The 20,624-nt window shown below is 42.7% G+C and overlaps 1 protein-coding gene across 5 annotated transcripts in view; it reads left to right on the top strand.

Moving 5' to 3' along the window:
- CTNND2 (catenin delta 2) overlaps positions 1 to 20,624 on the top strand; it is a 901,977-nt gene that overhangs the window by 627,810 nt on the left and 253,543 nt on the right. For all 5 annotated transcript variants that reach the window (XM_041732004.1, XM_041732005.1, XM_041732002.1 and 2 more), the window contains one exon: positions 8,496 to 8,628. In XM_041732004.1, coding sequence (XP_041587938.1) covers positions 8,496 to 8,628 — 133 coding nt within the window. The remainder of the gene's footprint in view (positions 1 to 8,495; positions 8,629 to 20,624) is intronic.

The following is a 20,624-nucleotide window of genomic DNA, read 5'->3' as shown; positions in this document are numbered from 1 at the left end:
GATATCACCTTGATCCTTAATTACATCTATAAAGACCGTAAAGTTACATTCTGGGGTTCCAAGTGGACATAAATTTTTGAGGGAACATGATTCAACCCAGTACACACTTAACACTATCTGACAAATAATATATCTTGCTCTTTTAATAGTGAATTGCCAATCATAATTAGAAGGTAGTTCTCCAAGGGCAGGAACTTTCGCTGTGTTCAGTACTGAATCTCCAATGACTAGATACGCAATGTCCACTCAGAGAACATTGGCTATAGAAGTGAGTAGTTTATAGCTGAATCCTTGGACAAAGCAGGAAGCCAGGCAGCCCGCAGGAATATGGGGAGAAGTGAAGGCTGCTTGGCCTTCCTGAAATAAGCTGCAGGTCAGGGGGGTGTCAGTTTCAAATAGATAACCAGGAGGTGATTGGTAAGTCAGAGTCAATCGGTAGATGAGTGGACTTGAGAATCAGCAATCACAGGGAGGACTCCCAGAGGCAGGAATTGGAGGTGGTCCCTCTTGGGATAATCCAACAGCTCTCTTCACCTTCCTGGAGTCTCTCCAGAGGAGTGGTCTCTTGTCAGCTTAAAAAGGCCATATCTGCATCTGTTTCTTGCGGCTGCTATAACAAAGTAACACAAAGTTGATGATTTACAGTGACACACATTCATCCTCTTGCAGTCCTGAAGGCCCGAAGTCTGAAATCAGGTTCACTGGTCTACAATCAGTGTGTTAGTTGGGCCATGCTGCCTCCAGAGTTCCTAGGGGAAGATCCTTGTCCTTGCCTTTTCCAGCTCCTAGAATTACTGCGTTCCTTACATATCTTGGCTCATGGCTCCTTCCTCTATCTTCAAAGACAGCAATGTAACATCTTATTTCAGTGATGTGCTGCCTTTTTATTCTATGCAAGGTCCATGCTGCCAAATAAGGTAATGTTCACAGGTTCCAGGGATTAAAACCTGGACCTGGGACACCTGGGTGGCTCAGTGGTGGAGCATCTGCCTTTGGCTCAGGACATAATCTTGAGGTCCTGGGATTGAGTCCCACATTGGGCTCCCTGCATGGAGCCTGCTTCTCCCTCTGCCTGTGTCTCTGCCTCTCTCTGTGTCTCTCATGAATAAATAAATAAAATCTAAAAAAAAAAAAAAAAGAAAAGAAAGAAAAACCCTGGATACCTTTGGGGCCTTTTTCAGCTTACCAACGCATCCTAACCAGAGAGCAGCCACAGATATTGGGACAAGTCCCAGATTCTCCTTTCCAGTGCAGGAAGTGGTAGGATTGTGTTCTTTGACTTAACTAACAAGAATAACCCTGTCCCCTCAATTTCTCTGTTGATGGCAGGGTTACTCATAAGGAAAGAATCAAATTTGAAACAAGCAAGTATGGTGACCTTTAAGCTCATAACATTTTAATTCTCTCTTTTTTTGTACTTGATTTTTCATTTGTCTTATCATATCGTCATAGATGATTTGTGTGAGTTGCCTCAATATTTTGTGAAAAGAGAGGATGTAATTTGTCATGCAGATTTTAAATAAAAAGAGGATCATCTCCAGGAGGGAGGAGCTGGCTGGGTGGTCGCTGAGGGCATCTGGTCCCTTTGAGCTGCATGCATCTACAAGCTGCACTGTGGCTGCTCCATCAGGAGACAAGTTGAGAAATCATGGTTGAATGAATTAATGTTTATGATGCAGTTTTGGGAATTATGTTTTCCCCAAATGTAAAGTGTGGAGAGAGCCGTTTCTTCCTAAAAACTGAAACGATTGAGCTTGTTTTCTAAACAGTCATAATTCCAATGCTGCTGCTTATATAAAAGCAAAGATATGGTGTTTAAATGTGATAAATCACGTAGGGCAGCTTTTGATTTTGGCTAGGAAATATCCAGGAATGAGGATGAAGACATCAATGCTTCCATGTGTTTCTCATTGGATAAGATCTCATTCATCAGGAATTAAAATATCTCCATTTTGTCATAAAATTTTCTCTCCATCCAGTGTTCTTACGTGCACCACCTCCGCACCCCAACCTTATCAACAAAACCAAATCAGAAACAAAACAGCTCACCCCTTGGCTCTGGATGCAATAGTTAAAGCCAATATGGTCTTTAGTTCAAAAGTTTACGACTTTATAAATGGTGGTGATTTCCATATCTTTAAGTGATGTCCATACAGCCCTGACCCAGTGGAAATTATCAAGGCTGTAGTCAAAGTGAGCCATGTCCCTCCAACATAAAAAATCAAAGTGAGCAATGACATGAAGCTTCGTTAAAAATCAGATCTTAAATTCTCAGACTCTGGTTGTCCTGGGGCTCTTTACAACGCAGAAGTAAACTCAATAAAATGTTGTGACAGCGCCATCAACCCTGTGGTTTCTGTGCCAGCATAACGTAGGAACGGATCTCAAACTGTTTGCTATTTAGCTCTGAACTGAGCACTAGCAATTTTAACAACTCAGATAGTCCATATAAGAATGAGGATTTTGTCACAATATTGTTGGTCTGTGTGACAAGTTTTAATGGAGAAAAGGTTACATTTGCATATTCTCCAGTTCCATTAACATTTCTAAAGTGAAGCCCAGTAACAAACGAGAGAGTTATGAGTTCACTCTGGCAGAAAGTGGTAGATGGTTCTTATTTCTTGTTCTTCTCTTCTTCATCTAGTTATATTTACTACTGGACATTTCTCAAGGGTCCACACTGTGTACCTGACATTGCTCTAAGGGGCTCATATATATTATCTCTGATCATCCTACCAATACTCTAAGGTAGGAATTATTTTCTCATTATGAGAGATGGACTCAGTGAACATTTACTCAAAACAAAGAACATGCCAGCCAGGAGAGATTCAACAGCAAACCAGACAGAGAGAGGAGGAGCCCAAGGCTGCAGAAATAGTTCATGGTGGAGCAGGATTGGAACCAACTCTGACTGCATCCAAAGAACTTTAGCCCACCAGGTGCTCTGCTGCTAAAGGGAGATGGGGGGGCAAAAAAATGGGCACGTTTTCATTAACAGTTTTTACTGCAAGCTAAAGGAGTGTCTGTCTTTACACTTATGTTCTTTCAAGTAAGTATCACGTCCAATATCAATAAACACATCAGTAAAGGGTTATTTTTTTAATTAAATGGCATTATTAAATTTAAAATTTAAAATACAGACATATATCCTTGAGAGCAATCGTAGGGTAACAATCTCTAGAATATACCCAGCTCTTAATACTTCACCAACCGCTTTCACATTTATTATTTCATGTATCATTTAAGAGCATATCCCATGAAACAGGTGGTATTGTTCTCCGTATTAGATCCATGGAAACCAAGATCAGCAAACACTGACGGGCTATCCTGTATTTATTTACAGACTAGAAGGGAGACAGCCAGATGTTCAAGTTCTAAACACTTTTCCAATTAATTCTGACACCAAATCCTGTGTCCATTCTACTAAAAGAATCAAGGAATAAAAGATTTTTAACATGCTTACTCAACACACGTGATCAGATACAGTTCATGTTTAGCCTAATATTTCTCAACCCAGCTCTAATGACAGTTTGGAGACAGACAGCTCTTTGTTGTAGAGGGAGGGGTTCCTATGCCTTGTAGGATGTTGAGCAGTACTCCTGGCCTCTACCCACTGGATGCCATGAGCATCTTCCAATTGTGACAACCAAAAATGTCTTGGGCACTGCCAAATGTCCCTTGTGGACACTGTTTTAAACATATTTATTTTTAAGACATTGTCTAAAAAAATCTCTCCTTTAGACATTATTTCAAGGCAATGATTACAGCAGGCAACATCGTTATATGGTTAAATTTCTCTATTTGAAAGCAGACAGCTAGAGTTTTATTCTGGCTCTACCACTTAAGTTCGTACCATCTGTAAGTCAAATTTCCTCCTCTGTGAAATGAAAATAAACCACATAAGGCTACTTAAGGATTAAAGAGTTAAAGTGTGTGAACAGGGAACCATGGCAACTGACTTTTAGTGTGCTCACATTATTACTTAAGGTTGTTTTTCTGGCTATTCTGTAAGCCTAAATAAATCTAAATTTCTTTAGATTTCTTTTTCATAATACTGACTATAAACTAGAACCAGAATTTTTGTATTGAATGAAAGGCCTTCATGATCTCATCTCAAACTTAGTTTCCAGTCCTGTCTCCACCATCCCCGCCCTTCTCAGCCAGCACTCCTCCCCACAGCCTGTTTCTTAGCCCAACTCCAGCCAGGCTGAACATGTACCTTTCCCAAATCTGCCAACCCCTCTGTGACGTCATGTCTCTACCCATGCTTTTCCTTCATTGGTATTTGTCTTTTCCAGAACTTCTTTGTCTTGTGAACCATTCCTTCTCCTTAAGGATTAAGACCTTATGTGAAGAAACTATATCATGTACCAAATTCTGGCCCAAATGAGATGGACATTTTATTTCTTCTGGGCCTCTAGTTCTTTCTCTGGAGTCTATATCCATGGGCAAGAAAAAATCCAGACAATCTCATCTAAGTGAAACCAAACCATTTTAGAAAAAGATATAAATCATTCCTCCAAACTTTTGCTGGGTGTGGGGGGAGGGGCGGGGAGGGATGCTCCTTCAGCATCTCTCTTGTGAAATTGAGGAGAGCATTTGAAAACATTAGTCTCCTGTTGAACAGCACCTGCTGCCTTGGCTGAGGCTGGGGAATTCCAGTTAGAAGAAACCAGAAGCAAACTCCCTTGGATGCACAATCCACTCCAGCCTGATTCCTGGAAAGCTGGTTTAGGCTGGGAGACATCAAGTTATTTTAAACACTAACTCACGGTTGTCTTCAGTTTTACCTGGCTTTCTAACCTCTCTCCCCCCTTTCTCCCAGGACCGCACTTTCACATGTTCTTACTGAAACAGTTGAAGTTCAGGACACAGCAGCTCCAGGAATTTCTTCACACTATGGGAAAAATCGTTTGTTCCAATGGAGTTTACAACAGAGAGAGTATGGGGGAGATGGGTGGGAGAACAATTAATAGTAATAAAAACAATGGAAGAAAATTTCAGACAGTTATAAGTATTGTGGATAAAATAGGGCAGTGGGTAAGATGACTCGAGGGGTCAGGCTTGTTTGACTAGAAACTTCCAGGAGATGCCCTCCAAGACTTCATATGTGATACATACATGAACTGAGACCTGATAAAGACAAGAGGGCACCATGCAAAGACCTGAGGGAGAAGCCTCCTCAAGAGTACCAAGACCTTGAGATGAGGAGTACCATTTTCAATAGGAAGGATGCAGTTCACAGAGGTTGGCGCAGGAAGCTCAGAAAGAGACAAGAGTCCTCTGTGTAGGGCCTCCCAAGCCCAATGGAGGAGTTGGCTGTTTTCCTAAGTGCAGTGGGAAGCTATTGGAGGCTTTAAACCACAGTTATGAGATTGATGCATAGAAAAGACTGGTCATGACAGCAGCATGCAGAATGATTCTGTGTGTGTGTGTGTGTGTGTGTGTGTGTGTGTGTGTGTGAGTGTGTAGGTGTAGATGTTTCAGAGGAGGAGAGAGCATTCCAGAATGACCAATTTGCCAGAGAAACAACCTCAGTAGAACTGAGGAAACACTCTTCCTGACAAGATGCTTTCTTCACTCATTCCTTCATGCCTGCATTCTTTCAAAGCACATTTATGTAGTGTTCATTATGTACCAGGGGTATTGTACACTCTAGTTAACAAACATGACCGGAAGAGTTGTGGCTCTGGCCTCACAGAACCACAACTACCACAGTATGGAGAGGGAGATAGTGATGGGTCACAGTCCACAACACAATGAGGCACTACCACTAGGCATTGCATGGATGTGACTCACAGAGGGCTTTGCTGAGGAAATCACAAAGAACCGGAAGCCCTGCATTTGAGTGAGAGGCCACTGGGCCAGGACCATTCCAGGTAGCAGGAGCGGAGGTGGGAGAGAGCACTGCCCAGCTGTCAGCCAGTGTGGCCAGGGCAGGGAACCCAGGGAGGCAGTGGGACATGTCTCCCAGGATGGCAAGGTGGAAGATGGCAGATCCAGCAAAGCCTAGTGGGCCATGGAGATATCCTGGTCTTTATGCCAAAGAGAGTAGGAACCACTGAAGGGTTTTAAGCAGGGAAGTGGCACAATTAGGTTTGTGTTTGTGCCCATTTAGATGCCTTAGGGAGGAAGAAGGGTGAGCGGAAGGAAGGTGACTGGCTTGGTAAGCTGAATAAGAGGTGAGAAATAGGTTTGGGAAAAGAATAGTGGGGTAGAGGGGATGTCTGGGATTCCAGAGGTTTCAGGGGGAGGCTGACGACAGTCTTTCTTTTTACCAAGAGTGAAGAGCTTAGACCCCTCCTGGAATTATGATTCCTTAGAAAGTGCATCTGTTCTGAGTTTGGACTATATGTGTACATGCACGCATGCATGTGCATGTGTATACATCCACCCACACAAATGAACTCATGTGTCTGCATGTGTGCAGAGTCCCTAAGACTGTTCCCCTAGAGCTCTTATTCAAGAGATGCTATTAATATATGCCATTTAAGCCTAGTAGAGCAGTTACCATCTGGTTAATAAAATAGGCTGAAATGAATTCTTTACTAATCACTTTCCAATAGCAAAGGCTCACCTGTATTCATCTTAAGCATCCAGTGTCTATATGACATTGCTAATATTAATTTATAGATATTCTATACATTTTTATTTCATTTGAACAAAGAATAGAGCTTTAGTTGGCTCCTATTATAAGCAGAGGGACTGTGATATCTTGATGTTGCAGAGGTGGGTTTTTTTTTTTAAGATTTTATTTATTTATTTATGAGAGACGAGAGAGAGAGAGAGAGAGAGAGAGAGAGAGCCAGAGACACAGGCAGAGGGAGAAGCAGGCTCCATGCAGGGAGCCTGACGTGGGACTCAATCCCGGGTCTCCAGGATCAGGTCCTGAGCTGAAGGTGGCACTAAACCACTGAGCCACTCGGGCTGCCCCTGCAGAGGTGGTTTACAATCATGCAAAAGAAGGAAATTAAACAAAAAAGAAAAAAGCTTTCTGTGTTTCAATCCATAATTGTTTTTCACTTTGATCACATAGCCAAAAAATTTCAATAGTTTGCCCACTCAGTAATCACAGATATTTTGACATAGATGTATTACTGTACCTTATGTCCTTTTTGAGGATATGTGTGGCTGTCTCAAATGTTATGTAAGTGTATTAAATACTAAATGCACATTAAATCGAATGCTTTATCTTTCCAATAAAAACTGAGCCAATTCAAAAAGGAGTCTTATTGCATATTGTCTTCAGAGCCCGTAAAGGGTGTGCTAACACATTTCAAGGTTTGCTTGACAAGCTCTACTAGTTGTGATAAAGGGAAGATAAAGAGAACAGGTTAAAATCTATGAGGACACTTTTAACCTTTGTCTGTTCCTCCCCTGCCCCATTTTTCATGACTCTTCTTCTCAGATGACAGCACTGACCCGGCATCAACAGGATGTATGCTTTCGAGTTGTTTTTCCAGGAGTAGAGTGGTTATTGTAAAGCCATCTCATTTCTCTTCCACCCTATCCGTTGGATAAATAGTACCCTTTTGTGGCATGTGGGGTCAGGTTTTTATCTGTGGTCTTAGAGGTTGCTGTTTTATTTCTCTGTTAAAAATTGGTTCCCTGCTACAGGAATAGAATCCACACAGTTGGCCCTGTTAGCTGCATGTTCTAGCTGGTTGAGCGGATTGATTTCATAAAACAATACTCATTTGCATAACAGTACAATCAATCTTGTGTTTTAGGATAGACTTAAATGTCTCAGAGCATATTTGTTAAAATTAATTAAACAGCCAGCTTTTTGGAGTAGTTCAAATATATAAAGGGTAATACAAGAGAAGAACATACAGTGCAAAAAAATGATTATTAAAGTTGTAGGAATAAACCTAACTCTTTAACTTCCATTATAAAGTCTTCTTGTGGCTCTACCCTAGCCCCCAGAAAATCATTCCGGGAATCTGTTTCTTTTTAAGGAAGATATTATGATAACAGTAGCAACAGTACTAATTATAAAAATTATAAAGATGGCGTTGAGTGCTATCACAACGATTTGGATTGGACCCATTCAGTTATATTTTCTCTGGTCTGATAATTTAGCTAAACACTGTACCTGAATCAGACCACTGAAATAATATATTTGAAACCCAACAACGACAACAAAAAAGAAACCCAACATGACCTTATAAATTTAAGCCCAAATCGAAAATGTGTATATTAATGAAATCATGTGACACCTTACGTCATTTTTTAGTAATCTTCATAAACATGTCACTTCAGTTGACATATTTAAGATTTTACATATATATATGTTCTGCATATGATACATATGTGTATGCATATATACACTTCCAAGCCATCCTTTCCAGTTCTTTGCAGTGGATATGTGTGTAAGAAGAGAGAACCATCATTTGTAAAGTATACTCTTAAGTGCATTTCGTAAATGGGTTAACTGTGTGTTAACACTGTGGTAGGATTTCTCTCTCATGTTCTCCTGCCTTCCTCTTGTTCAGAGAATTTGGATGGAGAGACCCGGAACTGCCTGAAGTGATTCAGATGCTCCAACACCAGTTTCCCTCCGTCCAGTCTAATGCTGCAGCCTACTTACAACACCTCTGTTTTGGAGACAATAAAATTAAAGCTGAGGTAAGCACTACTTGGATTCTGAAATGCCTGGTTGGCAGATTCATCATGCATGATCAGGGTCTATAGAGCAGTGTTGAAAGGAGAAAGAAATACAAAAACTCAAGGTATGTTTCCAAAGTTTTGATCCATATTTAAGACTGAAATGGCACTTTCTCTCTAATTAGTTGGCATGCGTATGCATACAGTCTTCTTCTTTAATTGTGGAATGCTAGGAGTACATGAGCAAAGGTACCTGCTCATATTAAGAGGGGCAAGATGGTCAAATGCTACACTTTTCATGTGATTTGCCTTCCTCCCAATTTTATCTCTGGAGTTATCTCTGCCTCAATGTCTTTGAGAAATACAAAGCATCTTCCTTTACAAGATTACTGCAGTCAATCTATGGTATTATCTGTCCTTCCTGGAAATCTCACGAATAGGATGAGAACTTTAGGCAATAAACAAACTTTATGTTAGAATCAAGAGGTTTGAGCCATTTACAAAATTACTAGTGAATAATATGGATATACACAGTCCATGAAAGAGCATATTGTCTGTGTCCATTATGTAAACAATTGTTAGTGTGCTTTGTGTGCTTGGAATATTTTGTATATACATTTTGTTGTGTGATATTTCTGGAAAAGCACAGTGGTCAGCACAGCTAACTCTGATTTCTTTAGACAGGGGACAAGTATTTGAGTATAATCTGCTGAGTAATCACATTTTTTAAAAAGATGTGACAAGCTATAAAGAGTCATCTCCATAGCATGGAAGCAATTTTGAGGATGAGTTGAAATTAGTTTAAGAGTGGAAATAAGAAATTTGGATATATAATTGCAATTTATTATAGATGTTGCTTGCTTGCACTGGGATAGATATAGCCTAACAGCTTTTCATTTCTTTCTGTCTTCCACTGGACTCAGAGGACTTAGAAAAGTCACATGTCTTTGTGGATGGAATATAGGGCAGTGCTTCTCAACCAGGTATGATTTTGCTTCCCACGAGACAGCTGACAACAACTGGTCCTCACAATTGGAGAGGGCTGTGGTGGTGCCATCAGCATGTCTCCGGGAGGGTTAGGGCTGCTGCACATCACCCTAAAATGTGCATGCATGGGGCAGCACCCATAAAAAAGAATCATCCAGTCCCAAAGGTCAACAGTGCCAACACTGAGATTTCAAAAAAGATATTATTCACCTAAGATAAGTTTAAAAGGTCAGAAAATACTAATAAAATTATATAAGATGATCTAAAAATAAAGGTATGTGGCTTCTGTCCCAAATGGAAATTATCTCAATCCTTCCATACGTTTAATAGAAAACAAAATGGCCCCTTCAACATGCAGGACAGATTTCTGATTAGGGGATTACATACCATCATTTTTGCAAGATTACAACTTTGAGAGCTTCTTTAAAGGAAGCATTTGATTCCATTGTTTGCATAAGGTCGGATCTGGAGGATTGTGATACCCCCACAAAAGCAGGAACAACACTTTGCTGTCAAGACTGACGACACCATGCATACACCTAGAAAGTATGAAAAGTTGGATACTCATAATGAGGCTTATTGGAATGGGCAGGGTGGCTCCTGAGCACAACTGAAAACCGCTTGAATGTAAGAAGGGAAGTCAGCTTGGGTTTTTATGGTGATTAATGGGGTGGAGCTGGGGGAGTGTTCTCATGTCTGGATGGGGCTGGTGTGATTTGAACTTCCTGCTAGTGCCAAAGGAAGAGGCATCAAGCTTCCTTACCACCTTGCTCAGTTGTGGGCAAAATGGGAGGGGGAGGCAGAGGTTTGAAAGCTGTCAGAAGCCAAACATCCAAAAACAGAGTCTGAATCATTATTGTAACAAGTCATAGTTGGTCAGACAGTACAGACGGTGTGGCCTGGGGAGCCATGAAGTAACTGCTCCAGCTGGCTCTGTCTACATGATCCTTGGACTGGCCTTGAATCCTCTCAGTAGTGATGACACCCAGCAACTGGCTGTAGACTTGGGTGTGGCCACATCAGAAGCACCTCATGTCCCAGGGCAGACAAGAGGAGGTGAAGGGCCAGGGTAGCGGGTGAGGGTGACCCTCACAGAGTCAGTGTCAGACATATGCCACTCCCGGTGCTGCTTCCCCGCTCACCAGCTGTGCTTCCCTGAACAAGCTGACTTTCCTCTCAATCCTCAAAATAGAGATGCCCAAAGCTCTATGGTGGAGTCTTTGTGGGGACTAAATGATTTAATGTATGCAGACTGCTTAATGGTGACATATTCATTCACTCATTCCTGTTCTTTTCTGGTCATGAACACAGAACATTCAGATTACTTTATATCTTTTTCATGTTCATTCTAAGTTACTTTTTTTTTTTACTTTATTTAACATGCAAGTTCTCTTATTGTCTGTATATCTGTGTGCGTGCACATGTGCTTATTTTTCTCATTTTGCCACAAGTGTCCTCAAGGTTGCCTGTGTCCCCTCTCATTGCCTGGAGATCTTTCCAGCAGCCAGCACTTAGAGCAGTGGCCTATCTTATGGATGTCAGTCCTCCACTGCACCCCCTCAAAGGCTGCAGACACAGCAGGGAGCTCATGGTAATGTTGTCCTGATCCCTGGGAGGCTGAGCTGAGAAAGTCGGGAGGAGCGGTATAGGCCTGAGGGCACCGCCTGATGCCACATTGACAAAGTGAGACCAAGTTGGCAAAGGCAAGCCGAAGGGGCAGTGACAGTCCACACGCCTAAATAAAACACCAAGTGACCACCTGGCCTTCCCCGTTGTCATTCCTCAGTCACGTGGGGGGCACCTGTGCGTACACACACGTAACCTCTGATAGGGACTTGGCACATTGTGTTTGGCGCTTTCATCCTAACTGTGGACCCAAACCATTAGTAATGGTTCTCCCTTTGTGACGGATGGCTGCCTGCCATGTTTTCATACACAGGTATTGATTTTTGTAATTACCTGTTGTTCAAATACTAATCCTGCAGGCACTCGCCTTTCCAGTGTACTCCGGCTCCTAGCCTTTTGATTGCACTTTATTGAATTGATTTAGCTCTTCGGTCTACATTTCATTATTGGTATTGACTTTGCTCACACAATGGATAGACCATTGAACAAAAGGCAGAATTAAATCTCCACTATGTGGAGGGTCATAAATCATGCCTTTCTCATTCCTTATTACGGTGCTTTGTACAGTTTTCACGTAATGAAGCTGAGAAATTCAGTTCTGTTACAAATGAGGCCTGATCTCATAGGTACAGGGTTGAGAGTTCCCTTCCATCAATCTAAGTGGATGAAGGCCCCGTCCCTAACTTCCCCTCCTGGTCTGGTGAAGGCAGGTTTGTGGCAGCCTCCCAGGAGCCAGTGCAGCCCAGGGGAGAGATCTAGGGGCGGGGGCCGTTGGCAGCCACCAGTGCCTGCAGTAGAGTCTTGGACACCGGGTGCCCGGACCCACATCAGAACAGTCAGTTACCAATGAGACAGGAGGGTGTTCCACACAGAGCTCAGAACCTGACTGAGAAGAGATCACAACAAAACCCCTAAAGAGGCAGGCGAAGGAGAAAGGGTAAGGATAGGGTCTGGGCCGTTGCCACAAACATGCTGAGTTTGTACAGCTCATTCCCATGGACCCGAAGAGTGTCTGATAGTTCAGTGTCCTTCTGCTTTAGGTCAGAGATGTCAGTGGTGCCATCTCCTAGATTGTTGGAAACGCCACAATAAATTGAGCTTTACATAATCCGCAGAGTTGTTAGACACGAAAAAATTTGGAGGGGAAAAAAAACACTAAAAAAACCCCCCAAAACCAAACTTGCTCATTGGTATGTACCACCAGCATCATGTAGGAAGTGCCTATGTGATGATAATTTTAATATTTTTCAGAAATCTTTTCTCCATTCTTTCTGGGAATTCCACAGTTAAAAATATTAATATTTTTGGATATTGACTTGGGGATAATATGAAGTGCCTCTCACAGGTTGTAACGATTTGAGTTTATTTATGTTCTTCTGCTCTGTCCTGTTTGTGCCCAGGCACCACATTAGGATAGGCACACAGGTGGGCACCCCATACTCACACGCGAACAATCATACACAAAAAGGAGCGCAATATGTATGCTATATAACAGCATCCAAAATCATATGTCTCCTAGAAATTTAAAAAAGTATTATCACAGTTTCAAGTTTGATGAAGGATAATCTTAAATTCAAGAATTTTAGCTATTTGGGATGCTTGGGTGGCTCAGTGGTTGAGCGTCTGCCTTCGTCTCAGGGCATGATCCCAAGATCCCGGATCGAGTCCCACATCAGGCTCCCTGCAAGGATCCTGCCTCTTCCTCTGGCTGTGTCTCTGCCTGTCTCTCTCTGTGTCTCTCATGAATAAATATATCTTTTTAAAAATTAGCTATTTTAATTTACTTTATAATAAACTAAGAAATTACACTGATTAGAAGTTTGAAATTAATTTAATAAAAATTTAAATTTTAAAATAATTCTAAAATATATTTTCTTTCAAACATAGGACCATTCCTTTAAACGATAGGCCTTTAAACAAAACTGGGACTGCATTGTAGGACATTGTCATTAACTGTGTTCATTTCTCTGTGATGGAAGTAGCCGCTGACCACTGCTGCTGACGACTTTTAGGGTTTTGACCTGATCACTTCTTCCTATAGGAGAAGTTTATTAAACTGACTTTGGCTATCAAATTTGCAGCCCAAGTGTTTGAAAATCTTACACACTAAACTTGGATTTCGTTGTTAAGCGCAATTGCTCCACGAAACCACTATTGGTTTTACTCTTCTAACTCTCAACAAACCTCTGAGGAATTGCCTTAGCATCATGACTCCCATGAAGCATTTTTTGTTGTTGTTTTTCAAGAAATGTTATGTTCCATTCTAGTGGGGAAAAAAGAGTTCACCAAATCTTGGTATGTGTTAGTAGGAGAATTGAATACTAATAATATCTAGATCCTACTTTTTAATTGTATTTATTTATTTGAGAAAGAGGGAACATGGGGGAGGAGGATTGCAGAAGGAGAAGAAGAAGCAAGCCTCCTGCTCAGGGTGGGCTCAATCCCAGAACCCTGAGATCATGACCTGAGCCAAAGGCAGACAGTTAACTCCTACTGAGCCGCCCACATGCCCCTAGATCCTATTTTTAAGGAATCTGCAACCTATGGCACAGACAGTATAAACCAGGTAGTATGACATCATGTGTTAAGCACAATGGATACACAAATCTCCAGCCTCTGAGCTTGTTAACAAAATGCTCAAAACCCAGCTGGTGGAGTCACAGAAAGCTCCCTGCTTCCTACAGTGATTACACCGAATTTTAAATTAAAAGCTACCAGAAAATATACCCTAAGCCACATCCACTTAGAATTAATAGAAGAGGGCTTGGATTTAAGGAGATCAGTCCTTTGGAGTGTGTTTGTGTGTGTGTGTGTTTATGTGTGTGTGTGTGTGTGTGTGTGCACGCGGGTGCCATGTGCATGTCCGTATAGTCTCATCATCTTTGAACTGTTTGCACTAATTTGTTTTTCCAAATTGGCACTACTTTTCTTGAGTGGCGATAATATAAAGATTGGTTTCTTTTCTTTCCTCTTCTTTTCATTTATTTTTTTTTCCTAGAGTGAGGGTTGGGGGGGTGGGAAGAGTTCCAAGCAGACTCCACGCTGAGTGTGGGGCTCAATCCCATGACCCTGAGATCGTGACCTGAGCCAAAACCAAGAGTGGGACGGCCAACTGACTGCGTCACCCAGGCACCTCAGAATTTGGTTTCTGTATATATGCATACGATCTCCCTCCCCAGTAATTTTTATTTTATTCAGAGTGATTAAGAACAGTCCATATGTTTTAAAAAATTGACTTGTTCCTGTCTACTACACTTACAGAGCTTCATAATTTCTATTTTATCTTGGTTCTTTCTACCTCATATAGTTTGAGAGAAGGTGCTATCCATCTTTTCAGTTGATTACCTTTGAGCCATTTCTTCTGTTTTCTTCATCATAAATTGTTCTACATTTTTAAAGAAAGAGCCTCTCTTAGTTGCTAGATGTGAGTAGACAGGATACCACTGAGTTTACAGCATGGGCTCTGGAGGTAGGCTGCCTGCCCTTGAACCCTGGCTCTTCTGCTTGCTAGCTCTGGGATCTTGGGCAAGTTTCTTTACCTCTCTGAGCCTCAGACTCCCGGGCTATCAAATGACATGGAGAATCCATATCACCACAGAGAGAAAGCACATAGGCTACCAGCCAGAGTAAGTGCTTAAGGCATGTGGGTTATTGTTAGTATATGTAGAAAATATAAATTAATGAAATATCTTCCAAATTGTTAAATGTAAAACCAGTTTCATAGTGGTAGAGATAGAATGGTTTATGTATTCTGCTTTATTTGTATTTTTATCATTCACATTTTGAAATCTACTGTTGTCAACTATAGAAATTGAAAGCACATGTTGTGTGTGGGTCTATGCCAAGCCACTGTTTAAATAAGTGGATTCAACCACAGGTATTTAGGAAATTAGAATCAGAAAACCACTTTTGTATGCCAACAAAAAAGAACACATAAACAGGTCCAAATGCTTAATACACTGATGTTTATATAAAGGTGGAATTTATGAGGACATTCATTCAACAGATATTCACTGGTCAGCTGTTAAGTCTCAGGCTCTGTTCTTGGCCCTGACATTGTAGCAGTGAACACAGTAGATGTAGGTGAGCAGTGGGGAGGCAAGAGTAAACAGAAACAGAAATCTATGATATGTCAGATGGTGTCATGAAGAAAACACAGCATAGGAACGAGGAAAGAGAGTGATGGGTATGTGGAGGTAGGGGTCATTGCTATCTTATAGAAGGTGGTTGGGAAGGTCATCTCTGAGAAACAGCATTGGAGCAGTGCCCAAAGCCTGGGAGGGAGCAAGAGAGAGAGAGAACCATGGAGTTCATTCTCTGAACAGGAGTGTCCCATGCACAAAGCAAACATACCCAAGGCAGGTGCTTGTGTGTACAGCAGGTGTGCATTAGTTTCTTGTGGCTGCTCTAACAAAGTACCACAAACAGGATGACTTAAAACAACAGAAATATATTCTCTCATAATTCTGGAGGCCAGAAGTCAACAATCAAGGTATGGGCATGGCCAGGCTCCCTCTGAGATTCTGGGTAGGATGAATACTCCCTTGCTTTTTCCAGCTTCTGGTGATGGTCCCCAATCTTTTCAGTTCCTTGGCTTCTAGCTGCATGCCTCTAGTCTCTGCCTCTGATGTCACAGGACCCTCTCCTCTATATGCAAATCTGCCTGTGTCTCTTGCTGCCCCCCCCATAAGGACATCAGCCATATTGGATTATGGCTCACCCTAAAGATCTCATCTCAACTAGGTTACATCTTCTAAGGCCTATTTCCAGATAAGTCCCATTCATGGGTATGGGGAGGTAGGATTAACCTATCTTTGGGGAGCCACAATTCAACCCATAACCAAGAGTAACCAGGAATGTGGTTGGAACCTAGAGAGAGAGGTAGAAGATGAATCAGAGAGCTCAATGTCTACAGTTGGGTTGAGTAGACCTTTGAAAGCCAAAGGATTTATCATCAATGAGGAGAAATCTGGACCTGCTTTTTTGGCCAAATGGTTGAGAAAGTAGCACATTTCAAGAAAGAATGCTTAGATATTTTGGTATACAATAAATGGTCTCCAAAAAGGTAGCTGGTGATATGAAAGATCAGGAGAAGGTGAATGGATAAGTGAGATGGATAGGATTGCCCCAGAGCTTCTAAAAAGCAGTCAAAAAAAGGAGGAAAGTAGACTTAAGGTAGCCAGCCTCGTGTAGTGATCTCAAAGTGATTAAGAAAGTGTGATAAAAAAATCAAGTGGCTTTGAGGTCTGAAGGAAATCTGGGAAATTTCTGAGAGGACATGCAAGCATTTGGAATGATGCTGGCGTAAGGGAGAAAGACTTAGAAATGGGAAAACTTTGGTGAATAGGAGGTCTGGTGGCGCTGGACAATGACATTCTAGGACAACACTGTGAAAAGCGGCCAGGAGCCAGGATGCAGAAGAGAGAGATGAGGAGGCTCTCCTTGGAGCTGGGTGATGGACAGTAGTAGTGTCCTGTGCACACAGCTTGCAGGAAAGAGCTGGGTGATGGGTGACAAGTCTACATAAAGAGAAGGAAGGAGGCAGTGACTGTAACACATGGAACTCTAAGACCTGTTTGCAAAGTGCTTTGTGATGTTGTTATGTTTAAATACCGTTATGACAGAAGGAGGAAGAATGTACAGTGCTAAGGGCTGCGCGTACTGTGCGGGGGATTGGCTCTGGGTCCCAGAGAGGCGCTGACCATGAGGAAGTGAAGTGTCCTCAGGGGTGCTAGGTCTCGTGAACACAGCAGAGGCAGTACATGATCCACGCGAGCATCGCCGCAGCTGAGACTAGAACCGAGTGAATCAGGACAGCCCTGTGTATATGTTCCTCACTTTCATGAAGACTGGTCTTTCACACATGAAACGTGATCGAAGAGGTAGAAGCAAGAGTTACTGGGCCGGAGCGTCCCTTGGGAAAGGCCATGCGTCATCCTTGGCAGAGGGTCCGAAGTTGGCAGTATTGCTAATGGGCTGGGACAGGATCACAGCTACGGAGGGTGGACGGACTGCACGGAGCAGACATGGGCCTGGTGCCTTGTCCCATGCTGTGGGAGCTAAGTCAGAATCACGATCTTTTGGAATATGTGGGGAGAAGCAGAGGCAAAGGCATCCGGACACACTAAATGGTGGTGATGCAGGGCCTTCTTTACTTCAAGGAAAATGGCACCTGATGACACGGCCAAGATGTCTGGCTTGGTGGCACTCTGTGACTCCTTGTCACATACCTTTCTCTCTTCCATGTTTCATGCTTCTATCCCTCTGCCCTGCTGGCCCCATCTCTTGCCCCTTTTGGTTTCTCTCTCTCCTCCCAAACCCGTGGCTGTCATGGTATCTGTCAACTATCTGGAGATTTGTCTTGGCCTTGATGACTTTCTCCAAGTGTTGAGGAGACTGAAGTCTTGTCTGACAAAGGTCTCCTCCCAGGGTCGGGGGATCAGACATCAGCATGACAGTTCTATGACATACCACGTAGGTGCTTTCTCCTGGCCCCAGAGGTCCCTGAAGGGACACATCAGTGAGTAGAGCTCCCCGTTAAGAAATAAGTTGATCATTACCAGAATCCAGTTCAGAGAGCCCAGTTCTTGACAGGAGATGCCAGCACTAGGGACCTCACTGGTTTAATGGCCACTTCCATTGAGAAGTTTAACAAGACACCTAGGACAGAGAAGGAAAGCATGTTGGGAAAAGACTAGACATAGGACAGAAACAGCCCAGAGTTTGTAGATAGCAGCAAAAAAAGGAAGACTCACATCTTATTCCCAGGCTGGTTATCCACTCAGCTTCCAAGCCGGTGACTTACCTGGTGCCACCAGAGCATGGGGGAGAGAGACCACAGAGGTTCAGTCAGATCTAATGAGCAAGGAACCATATTTCCTCAAGTTTAAGATCCCTTCGAGGAAGACCAACTGTGGCAGGAGAGAAGAGACAGCACAGGGGAAAGCAAGGCATGGGCTTCAGAGGGTACAAAGGGAGCTAGAGCCACCTGCTGTACCAGTTCTGTAGCTGTGGGCCACACAGGCAGAGACCATTGTTCAGAGACAGTCTTGAGGCCCGCCTTTGTGTGAAGAAACCTCTCTTCTCCCTCTCCCGACCCTCCAAGAGCAAAAGAGAAGGAGCAAGGAGGTAGGCGGAAGGTAGGAAGCCAACCAGGAAGCCAGAACTGGGTCCAGCTGGGATGTTGGGGGAGAGGTGGGAGAGGGGGCCAAGATGGAGGAATAGGGACAGGCTTCATTCTTTTAACTGGAATGAGACTGTTTTCATAACAAAAAGTGAATGAAAGTTGAGAAATCAGACTGATGGGTTGAAATGTAACCAGCCTACAGCGTGTGTCCTGATTAAAAGCACCAGGTACAGAAGGTTCTCTTTGCAAGACAGTGATGAGTCAGAGAACAGGTTCCAGAATTGGGTCATGACTCGGGAGCAGTGATGCAGCGGGTGTTTTTTCTAATCTCTGAAGGTTCCTAAAATTCGCTTTGGGTTATTTTAACTTGATTTCTTCTTTGGGCCATGCTGTCCGTCTAATTTTTGTCCTTTCATCAGACCACCCCCTGAAATGGTTCATATCCTTTCCGATAATTAATGAAAAAGTCAAATGATCATCTAAATGTTAGGCCATTCCTCTATGGATCACAGGTAGGGGACCGGGATCTACCCTGGGGCTGCTCACCATGCCTTTTTTCTTGACACATTTCTGAATGGGATCTCCTGTGTCCTATTTTAGAGACAAAGATCTGTAGCTGAAAAGCCAATCCTTCAGGGGCGGGTCCAGCTGTATCCAACCTCAACCTCAGCTGACCTTTACCTCTACCATAGCTTCCTTTTCTTCTCTCCTAGGAAAGGTCCAGAAAAACCCCAAACTCTGTCCTCCTGCTGACACTTGGCTCCTAAGGGCTGCCAGTTTGCCACCATTAGTCTTGTTTTCTGAGTGAGAAATCTCTCAATTGTTGAACCAAGGAGGGGGCCTCTTATTGATCTGTCGCCCTTCTGATTTTTCCCTTCTAGTCTCCAGGGTTTCCTGGCACACAGATTAGGAGAACATTTTGTCAGAATACTGATAGGAACAACACAAGAACCCTCCATGTCATGTCTGGGCACACATGGATCATCAAGCATACACTTCTGCCTCTCCAGAATTCATGGCCACTCATGTGCTTTCCTGTCTGCCTGCAACCTCTGTAGCATTAATCCACTGCAGATAATTGTTCGTGCACTTGCCGTATTTGAGCTTCTGGCCACTTTTCCAACTTCACCAAGGCTTCACCATTGGATTTTTCCATTTCATTCCAAATCCAGTGTTTCGGATCTCCTCACTCCGGTGGCACTTGCAAATGTGTTAATGGCCCACTTTCTGCACACTTGCATGCACCATCTTGGAAATGTTTAATGCCGCTGGGGCCAGATGCCATGGATGACAAGAACCGCCCCCCCCCCCAACTTGAATTAGAGCCACAGTTGACTTAAGTGTAGGCAAATTTCTAGTCACCCACGTTGCAGTCATTCAAAATCAGATTCTTCTTGGAAGAAATGTGTCTTTACACCCAAACTGTCCCATAGATATTTGCCACATCTCTTCCTTGTTAGGTGCACTCTATCATTACAAATGGTTTTTAAAGGTTTCAAGAAAAGCTGTAGGTGATATTTATATGCCAACTATTCCTTTTTGGTAGCTCCAGTGCACTTTTTAACCAAACCTCTAATATATTTGAGAGAAAAAACATCTACTTTATTAAGAGCCCTTCAAAATTCAAATTGTTCCTGCATTTACAATCCTTTTTAATTAATTTGCCTCTTGAATAAAAAGTAAAACATTGAGTAGGCATTAAGTCTTTTGTTATTCGTATTTAATTTTATGTATGGAAAGATTTCTGCATCTCCTTTGTGTCTATACAAGCCAGCTTCAAGTTCCAAAAATTGCTTGAAAGAAGTGGTCCTACAGTTGTCGAGACTGTATTTTCCCTGCCAACCATGGTATATAAGAAGACCAGGCTCCCCAGGACAGCTCACAAAAGCTTCATTAACCCATAATGTCTTTGGACTACAGCAGTGGATGAATAATACTGTAATATTCAGTCTCTTTGGATTCATGGGGGAAAGCAAAAAATGTCCCAGTCAGAAGGCTGGGACTCATCTCTAGCATTTTACTGTGTAGAAGCCAGTGTTCTCCACACAGCCCTTGTGGGTTCTGGGGTTAGTGTGGAGACCATCACTGCTGCAAACCACAAGTGATGAGATGTGCTGTCTGTGGCTGGGTTCCAAAGAGGACAAGGGCAGATAAGAGGGAGCAGGGGGACAATGACAGAGCCATTTTTGGAAGGGGTAGGTGAGCTTGGAGAGACTCCATTGTGTGGACTGAACAAAGGGGGCCTAATAAGGATGAAGGCCAGAAACTGGAGACGGGA

Source organism: Vulpes lagopus, chromosome 17 (genome assembly GCF_018345385.1).
Source record: "Vulpes lagopus strain Blue_001 chromosome 17, ASM1834538v1, whole genome shotgun sequence".
Lineage (NCBI taxonomy): Eukaryota > Metazoa > Chordata > Mammalia > Carnivora > Canidae > Vulpes > Vulpes lagopus.
The sequence above is the reverse complement of the archived record's forward strand: the minus strand, read 5'-3'. Positions and strand labels throughout refer to the sequence as shown.